The sequence below is a fragment of the Leuresthes tenuis genome, unplaced genomic scaffold, assembly GCF_036924035.1.
Source record: "Leuresthes tenuis unplaced genomic scaffold, fLeuTen1.0.hap1 SCAF_15, whole genome shotgun sequence".
Classification (NCBI taxonomy): Eukaryota; Metazoa; Chordata; class Actinopteri; order Atheriniformes; family Atherinopsidae; genus Leuresthes; species Leuresthes tenuis.
Genome location: NW_027325369.1, coordinates 18,062,012 through 18,071,583, shown reverse-complemented (window position 1 = coordinate 18,071,583; position 9,572 = coordinate 18,062,012). Strand labels below are relative to the sequence as shown.

The 9,572-nt window shown below is 44.6% G+C and overlaps 1 protein-coding gene across 1 annotated transcript; it reads right to left on the bottom strand.

The window, feature by feature from the left end:
- Nucleotides 1-89: 89 nt before the first annotated feature.
- Nucleotides 90-9,345, bottom strand: LOC140270333 (RNA polymerase II elongation factor ELL-like). The gene is made up of 12 exons (XM_072365467.1): nucleotides 8,954-9,345; nucleotides 6,141-6,185; nucleotides 5,904-6,025; nucleotides 5,145-5,305; nucleotides 3,893-4,191; nucleotides 3,572-3,696; nucleotides 2,515-2,998; nucleotides 2,342-2,429; nucleotides 2,200-2,257; nucleotides 1,624-1,795; nucleotides 1,285-1,329; nucleotides 90-1,176 (listed from the first exon to the last, which is right to left on the bottom strand). Exons 1-12 carry the CDS (start codon nucleotides 9,086-9,088, stop codon nucleotides 1,048-1,050), a joined length of 1,863 nt encoding a protein of 620 aa, XP_072221568.1. The 5' UTR covers nucleotides 9,089-9,345; the 3' UTR covers nucleotides 90-1,047.
- Between the last annotated feature and the right edge of the window lie 227 nt (nucleotides 9,346-9,572).

Below are 9,572 nucleotides of genomic sequence, written 5' to 3'. Positions count from 1 at the left end.
CAAAAGTTTGAGAAGTAAAAGATCACCTGATTGAGTCCACCGACACTGATTTTGTAACAGAAACACTGAATAAAGAAAATAACTCAAAATCAATATAAATGCATTTATTTGAAACTCAGGCAAGATCTTTTCATTTATTCATCATGCGTTCTGTAACATATACAGCATGCTCCCCCCCCCCCCCCCCCCCCCCACAACGTCGGCCTGCAGCCACGCCGACTCTAAATTTGTTCCTCTGGTAATTAATACCAGTCATAATTTACACTTTTAATTAGGCTCATATTCAACAGTCCCTGAACACACTTAAAGGTACTGATATATGTATATATTTTTTTTTTCATAACAGTCAACTGTGGAAAAAACACCCCAAAAAAGGATGAATTCAGCGAAATACTACGAATCCAGCTCAGAATGAGCGTTTGAGGTCCGGGAAAAACTGAGGAATCATTAAACCCGAACAGATGGCCAGCCAACAGCGCTGGTGATCTCAAACTCAAAGAACACTGAAAAGAGGACACATCTGTGTCTCAGCAGCCATCAGAAGAAACCCTCACCTGCTATTCATATAACCTCTATGAATATTTACAGCGTGCAGTTTTTCCTCATGCTTCCAGCTTAAAAACGTGAACACTGACATGGCTAACAGAACACATAAGCCAACACTCAAATCGATTTGCGTCACTAAAAAGTACAATGTGTGATGGGAATCTACAAATGCTTTTCGCCTTAGCACCTCATCTCTGCATCTGCTTGCAGTTTTAAGAGCTTTTGCAGAACTGTTGCTACTCATTGTGTCCGTAGTAATGCGTTTCTGTAGTAGCAGCCCTTCAGTAAAACCAGTCTGAAAGACGATTTCTCATCTCTTGTCATAAGGCAGCTTTCCGCCTCCTTCCGACTCGCTGAATCCCACAAACGACTCCCGACCTCTGCAGCGGGTCTCTTGAGACTACACTGAGCCGTTAAGTTGATGGCTCTGAGCTCAGCAGCGTGAACCTTCCTCTTGCCTCAGGATGTTTCGTGTACTCCCCCAAACTCAAGCCGGGTTCTTCATTTGGAACACGAACGGTCCGCGGTCAGCTGCTGCTGGTCAAAGTCCGAAATGAGCTTCTTGATGTGGGCCAGTTTGTTGTGCAGATATTCACAGCGAACCTTGTCCTGACTGTAGTTAGGGTTGGACTACAGGGACAAACAAATCACAGCTTCATTACATACCAGCCAGGCATTGGAGCGGCGTTGTTCAAATTCAGCGATCTTAGACAAGCAAAGTTTTTTGGAAGAAGTTACCTTTTTAATTTTGCGGTACTCTTGAAGAATTTTATTCCGAACCGTCTGCCAGAGAAAATACAGTCATGAGTGGATATAATAGATCACTGGATCACTGTTCTACACTGGAACACACTACTCTGGTACCCTAAAAGTGACATGTATTCAAAGTGAATCTTGGAAATGTCCATTTCAGCTGCACTTTAAACGGGTTCAAACCAAAACTGAGCAGAAAACAACGGTAAAAGGTGCAGATAAAATTAAATCTGGGACAACGTACAGTAGCTGTATCGAAAAAAAAAACTGATTTTTGCTAGCTTAAACTCACAGTTTTAGTAAGCTTCATTTCTTTATGCTCACCTTGTATTTATGTGAGTCATGGGGAAGCTGTTTGAGCTGCGTATCCAGTTCCATGAACTGCCGCGTCACGCCGTCGATGCGAGCGTGTAAATCTCTGTACTCGCTGTACTCTTTGTTAAAGTCCTGTTTGTAACTCTGCCGCTGGTTGTGGCTGCAGATCATTGTGTACTTCCTGCACAGACAAAGCGAAGGGAAGCTGCCTGTTAGAGCAGCGGGTTACTCATTTACAGAGAACACATCCTTGCGTTTCTGCATTCGTGGGAATCCACCGTTGACGCAATATATTCCCCGGTCTCTCGAAATCACAACTGGATGCCTGACCTGACCTCTGACCTTCAAAAACCACGTTAGTTCCAGCATTTTATTCCCCCCCTTAAAGCTTTCAGAACTCACAAGTTGAGTGAGCTCCCAACTTTTGGACCCCCAGACTATAGAAAAACAAGTATAAACACACACACACACACACACACACATTTTGATTTCCTGAAAGCTAAACTGAACAGAGACAGCAAAACGACCCCAGACTAGTACCAGAATGCAGCTTAAAAATAATACGAAAAGGTAAACGTGACTTACGATAAATAGTCTGCGGTGTCAGCGTCCACTTCGGAGTCAAACAAAATTTCACTTGGCTCTGAGGGAAAAAGAACGACGTCAGTCCATTGAAAACGACAGAAGAATTAACGCCTCAGGTCACCGGTAAACCGTCCACCCTCACCTTTGCAGTCCAGGCAGACTTTGCTGGTCGGATCCTCTGAACTGTGATCTTTCCTTTTGTCTCTCCGGTCCTTCCACCCATCCTTCTCCTGGATGAACAAAAAAACAATCCAGATTAGCAATGCATTACAGTAAAATGGGGAAACTCGTAGAAAACCATAACTAGATTCTCACGTGGTCTCTGTGTTTGTGTTTGCTCTTCTTCCTTTTGATTGTGTGCCTGCTCAGTTCAGGCACAATCAGAGGGGATGGGGGGCGATCAGAGGTGGGTTTACGGGGCTCTTCTGGGTCTTTAGGGCCCTCCTGAGCAGCGTCAGTCGGCTGTAACCTTTTGGCCACTTCTGCTTCCTGCTGACAAACTGCTGACAGGGATTCAAAAAGCTTTTTAGGATCAAGCGAGTTTCTCTGCTTGTCATCTCCTTTCGATTCCTCGTCTGTGTGAGCCGCTCGTTTCGACAGCCTCGAACGCGACTTTTCACTGGCTCTTTTGCTTGACAAGTGGGATATCCTGGGCTTCTTGCTGGCCAGAGGGTCGGTGTATTCCTCAGGCAGGGAGTGTTTCGGATGGTGTGCGGGTGAGGAGTTGGGAGTTTCTCGCAGTGGGCTGACCTGGGCCTCGGGGACAGTAAGGAGGTTGTGTTGTGGTTGAAACAGTCTCCTGCAAAACAGAGAAAAAAAAAACTCAGACCTTTCATTTAGTACACGGTTAAGGTAAGGTTAAGGTGGTACTACTGTCCTTTGGAGGTTTCTTCCATTTTTCTTGGCAGAATCATTAAACAGAAATGGATCGTGCTCAAATTCTTCCACATATGCCACTGAAAAGAGTATTTAATCTTTGTTTTGTCAAAGGAACTCTCGATCTCACTCATAGTGACTTTTGTCTTGTTGGTTTCCTGTATGAACGAGTCATACCCGATGACTCAGCTGGGGTGTGACGCAAAGAAGTTTTCTTGCATCCTTCCCTCAGGTCAGTGTGTCGCAACAATCCTGTATTAAGGCTAACAGGCAATTCTCAAGATCCTCTGGTTTAGATCTCACTCCAACACACTAAATTCTAGAAATTTCAGTCATTTCTCACAACAAATTGCCTATAAACAGTGGAGAATTCTGTTTGGTTTTTATGAAAGATCAGCTTTAAAACAAGCCTGAAACAGGACAACAAGCATCCTTCCATCAGCGCTGCATCACTTTTATTCTCAATAGGCGTTTGGTTCACTCTCATCTGCGTTACCTGACAAGGATGCGTTTCAGAAGCTGCTGGTCCCCTGAGGTGTAGCCCGGCCAGTCCTTCTGCAGCTCCTTATACAGACCGTCCTTCAGAACAAATGTGCTGTCTCTAGCACTGAGCTGACCGACCTGCACGGAAACACAGGAACGGAAAGAGCTGAGATTCATCACCTTTCATTCATCCAGGTTACTTGACTTGTTTTTTTGGGGTTTTTTTTGGGCAGCTTGGTGCTGGATCCCCAAACTGTGTCCAATATTCTTTGTAATGACTGTACAATTGTTGAGATAACAGAAAATCATTTACAATGGATTAAAAGACAATTACCTCTATCAATAAAGAATCGAGCCCATCTTTGTCCCCTTCTGTCAGTCCGTCTTTCTGCAGCCTGAGGATCAGCTCAGGCCTCTTGTACGGCCTCAGGCCCAGCAGGTGCAACACTCTCTCCCTGAGGGGCCTCGCTTGCACATCACTCACATCCTTCCTGTTTGACGGACAGGGGCCCTTCTTTGGCTTTGACATGCCAACCCCCTTCTTGATGTTGCTGAGGAGGGAGTGGGGCGAGTGTTTGGGCTTGGTCAGTTTGGCCAGTGAAGGGGCCGGAGCTCGCACAGTTACCTTCTTGCCTGCAAGGGAGCAGAGAATCTCATTTTAAAAGACAGCCCTCCTCAAAATGGCTTCATGAAAAGGTAACCCTTTGCCATTGTCCTTGTTTTTTCTAACAATGCTGCTCATTGCTCAGCGCCTGGCTTGTAAATGTATAGTAACTCCTGCCATTTCAGGCAAGACGAGGCATGTTCAGACACGAGCCAACTCGACTTTTTCCACCGGCAGAATTGTGAATAAAAAGAGACGTCCTCCTCTCACCCCGGCAGAAACCCACAGTCAGGTTACAGAGATGCACAACTGAGCTAGCAAAAAAAAAAGCAGACGTCTAATTTAAGAAGAAACCACAAGGTTGCACAAGCTTGTCGTGAGTAAGACAGGTTTTTGGGTTTTTTTAAGGCTTCCTCTAAACTAACAGACTCATCAAAACTTACATGTAGAACAAAATTAGTGTGTGTGTGCGCTAATGTGTGCGTTCAGTGAGAGAAGAGGACACACTTATCCGTTTAGAAGGAAGTGGTTTGGTGGTTGGATGTGCAAAAACGACAGTGGTGAAAAAAGAAAAGAAAAAAAGAAAGCCAAATCCTCGACTCTATAACGCACACATGTGATTGGTCAGCCTGTGCAGAACCCAGCGGGTGTTCTGTTTACGTTTGTACACAACAGAAGATGGTGTGCATCCGCCTGCATGCCTGTGTGTGTGTGTGTGTGTGTGTGTGTGTGTGTGTGTGTGTGTGTGTGTACTGTAAAGAAAAGTTTTCTAAGAAAAGCTACAGGGGAAAACAAAATAGACCTTTACAATGTCACCGGTTACTACGCGCGTTGCCACGGCAACTAATGCAACATGGCTGACTCTCGTTTTCGGGAGATTGTCAGCTCAGTGCAAAATTGTCTTCAGGCCAGCCTTTTCCCTTCGCTGGAGTCATCTGTTGCTCACTTTGAGCACATGCGAGGGGTTTTCTATACGTCTCACCCTGGAAGCGACCTCCGTTTTTGATGACGATGGCCCCTCGGCTGCGCGTCTCCTCCTCAGCTTGGGCCATGCTCTGACGAGCCTTGTCGTACGAGTCATCTGTGGCGTTGACTGTCATCTTCTTCTGAATCACCCCAAGACATGACAGCTCCTCGGCAGCGCTGAGAGGAGGAGGGAGGAGGACAGCGATTACAGACAGATCCAACAAAGCTTTCAGGACTCTTGCAACATGTTGTCTATTCCTTATTAAAAAGCTTGTTTTCAGTGTGTGGATCTTTAGGCAGATGTTTGCTTGCGCCAGCTAACCTGTTTTAATCCAGGGTGCAATTTCATTTTGGGTAGAGCTTGAAAAAGTTGCTACTGTATAATTGCGCCTGAGGAAAAAAATCTTAAGAATTATTCCTAAACTTTTACTAACTCTTGACATTCATCCAATTCACTTCTCAGCTTTTTCTGTGCAGTCAGGAACTCTCTATGTTCTCTGGCGACTAGCACCAGGGAGACGTCACCGGCAGGGTAATTTTCTCACTACAGTCGACTGGAGACATTTTTTATTGAATATTAAAACTCACACAGTCAGTCGCCTAATTCAATATAATGCAAGTAAACATGAGATGATGCAATAACTGGAGACAACCTGTACACAGCTCACAAGAGAAGCTTTTTCTCAACCCCTTTGGGCTAAAAACTTTTCCTATAGCTTTACTGAGTTATATCGGCATTTTTTTTATTTTTTAATGACATTCTTTTGTGTTTTACCCTGTGCTCAGCTGCTTCACACAGTCAAAGCTTCCATGTGGACTGTCACGACCGACGTTAGTCACGCCAAAGGTGAAAATCCTCACTTCGTCTCTATTCTCCGAGCACGGGATGGTGATTCTCTGCAATATGAAAGGACAAAAGACACGGATTGAGATTTCACATCTTTTGTATTCACAAAAAAGGTGCGAATAAAGCAAATTAATCCCTGTAATGTCAGCAGCAAGTTATTCTTACCCCTTCATTTCCACTAAAACAGATGGTGGTATTTGAAGACCAGCCCTGAAGAAAAAGAGAAAACCGTATGAAGAGGTTTGTTGTTATTCGCTTCAGTGTATGTAAGGGAAGAAGGGGAGAACTTGGGGAGATAAAGGAAAAACAGAAAAAAAAAAAAACAAGAAAGGTAGAGGCTGGACTAATTGATTATCCGCAGTTATGCATGTTTGGTGTCTGCAGCTGACAGCTTATCTGAAATACTGCAACAGCAGTGTGTAGGAATACATTAAGAAACCAAAGCTTTACTGAACTGGGTAGTCTGGATCCTGGTCAATCACAAAAAAAAAAGAAAAAGAAGAGACCATTTTTGTTTGAAAACAGAATACAAGAGAATATGACATGAGCAACCAAAGCTGAGAAGAAATGATGTGTGTTTTTTGCATCTTATATCTATTACATCTATCAATATCTATCAATAACTCCACAACAAAAACAAACCAAGTGCCTCCAAAATGTGTTGATGAATGACTATCGTCCAGGTTACTGAATTGTCCATGACTTTACAGAAACAGCAGCACGTGCACTGATGACCTGCTCAGCTGACTGCGTGATAAAATCTGTTTATTTGCATACAGAGCAGGTAACTGAGATCCCATCACAAGAGGTCAGTTGTGCCGCACCAGGAGCGGATTTCACTCATTCGTTATCTCGGATGAAAGGTGGGTTTTGGAACTTGCGCCTTCAAAAGCCGTCACCGCAGTAGAGCAGAATTTTACCAGATGAGGCGCACGTTGCCCTTCCTACTCGCTGTCGGTCATCGAGCTACATCCGTGACGTGAAAAAAAGCTTTTTATTCAAGTTACAAGTGCTGCGCCGTTTCTTTACTGCTAAAAACACGTCTCTGGTGAAGAAAAGCAACATTTACTCTCGCTTTGATGCTTTTTTGGGTCAATTTTTAGGTTTTGCTACTGAATGTGGCCTCTTTGTGGGGGGCAGGGTGGTGGCAAAGGTAGCGTTTGCTTGCCAGACGCTTTCCCAGTCGTTGAAATTCCTGCTCTTCTCACTGTTATTCGTTTCTATGCAGCTTTTGCTTGACCGTCTTCCTCTGTTGGCTCTCGGGGGACACTTAACACTGTCGTGACTCATGTTGTGGTGCAAAGTGGCATTATGGGAAAGTCCAGTCCAGTTTCTAAGTTGTACATCTCACCAGCATAGAACATAGGCAGGGTTTACACATTTTTTTGTCAATTTTGTTGATAGGATTAGCTAAATTTTTTAAGTTTAATCAATTTTCTCAACAAAGGGCATTATCAAACGTGACTCAATACCTCACTAGCTTCTATCACCTCAACTCACCATCATACAGGTGGGTTTTGAAGAGGAATCACAAGTTTTGCTGCACTGACGGTGAAATGGAGTAATTCTAAAGTTCAGATGCTTATAACACTTTGTTATCACTTTGTGATCATGGTTCAAGTGCTTATAAGTCACCTGTTTTTTTTAAAAAACCACATCATGGTTTTGTTTCTTCCGAATCAAGTGAACTACCACTAATCGTTCTTTGGTACAGCTCCCTGGCGACAGCTGCAACTGGTTTATCGTGACGCGTGTGCATCATGTGCTCTTTGATTAAAACTCTCTCTGATCTTTAAGACAGCTCTGCCTAAGGTTGTTACGCTGCTCAGATACAGCAGCGTGCCACACGAGAGCTCTTTGAAACCGAGCAAAAACAAAAGACTGTCCTCTATCTCATGGGCTGAATTAGCCTGCGGGGGAAGAGGCAGACGTGACAGAGCAAAGTGACACGTTAGCAGGACGCATGGAAAGTATGCGATGACTAGAATCTAAGTGACCTTTTCGTGGAGAGGATCTGACAGTCCACCTGTTGATGAGTGCGGAGAGCGAGGTGGCAGCCAGCACAGAGTCTGGCTCTGCTACATGTGGAGGTGTTTTTTTTTTTTTCCCTACATCTATGATCAGGCCAAGAATGTTCTGAACAGCCACGCTTAAAGCTACATAAACAGAAACAGTATTGTGTGCATGTTGGACTGGGCTTTGTGTCTGGTGTTCTCCCCTCTGTCTGTATCATAAAGGCAGTATTACACTACAGCCATGAACATGACGGAAGCAATGTGGTTTTCACCGTTTCATCATGAAAGATGCAGTTTCATCACTGAGGAGTTTCCTACCATTATTACAAGGAATCACTGAATTGAGGAAGTGCACATGACTGTTCTCTGCTTAGACTTCTTAAAACGTGACTCACCTGTGATTAACTGGGTCAAACGTTTGATTTGGAGTCTGTCCATCTGGACGGGATTTCCATCGTGATTTTCCATTAATAAGACAGGGCGCAACTCAGGTAACTGTTTCACAGAAACTATACGCACCCAATTTCTCAAATGCTATCCCAATAAACCCTCGTGCTACTAGCCGCCCTCCTCCCCGCCTCACACAGCCTTTCCTCCCTTCCTTTCTTCTCTCCTCGACTCCACCGACACTGATTAGCATTCCTAATACTTGCCAGCAGCCTGTGAGGACTTGGCCAGCAGCTTCTTAAAAGCTTCCCAACACAGAGAAGCGTTTCCGCATTGTATTATGCAACATGTATTCCCATTTCATATCGACAAGGGGGCTTGTAAGAAACAACAGCCGGGGAAGGTACTAGAGAACTTCGGCCGAGATACAAAGCACAGACCCGCCGTCGTTGCCTTATCACTTTGTTTTAAGTCCGAGCTGCCTTGAGAAAGTGGCTCAACAAATCTGACTGCAACTGTACACAGTGGGTAATTACCTGAAGAGAAATAACAAAACCAAAAAAAAAAAAGACCCACCTTGCTGCTCTGAAAGGTACCGATGGCTCTTGCCGCGCTGTCAGTGAGTTTCACATGAAAGACGGAGATGTTACCTCCGGGGCTCAGTTTACCGCTAGACAGTCCGTAACTCTGGTTCTCCTTCAGCGCCGACATCGCGCCACGAATCCCTCCCTGCGTGGGCTTGGTCCGAAAACAACAAACAAATGCGGCATAAAGGAGCAAACATTGGCCAGACGGTCCACTGAAAGAGCTCTACGGATCCTTGTTGCTGCTCCTCCGCCGCGCGCTATTCTGGAGTAGATCGCATTACGTCATCACGGCTGAACTCAGCGCAGATTTTATTGGCCTAGAGATGTGAATAAACCATTACGTAGAATTTACGTAACCACTTCTACTTTTCTGTTTCCCCTCGCATAATGCTGAGTCTCTTTCTTTTGTAGGAGCGAAAACGGGGAATCACAATTTTGTATAGGAGTGAGTGGACGCGTTGGCTTAAGGGTGGCTTAAGGGTAACTAAATGAAGGCCATCAGAGGAACGTGATTAAACTTGTTGAGCGAGATTTCTGTAGTGGAGAAACTGTTTTTCCAGGGTCGTTGCCAGGATCTAGTAAGGCAGGGGTTTAATAAAGAAAAGTGA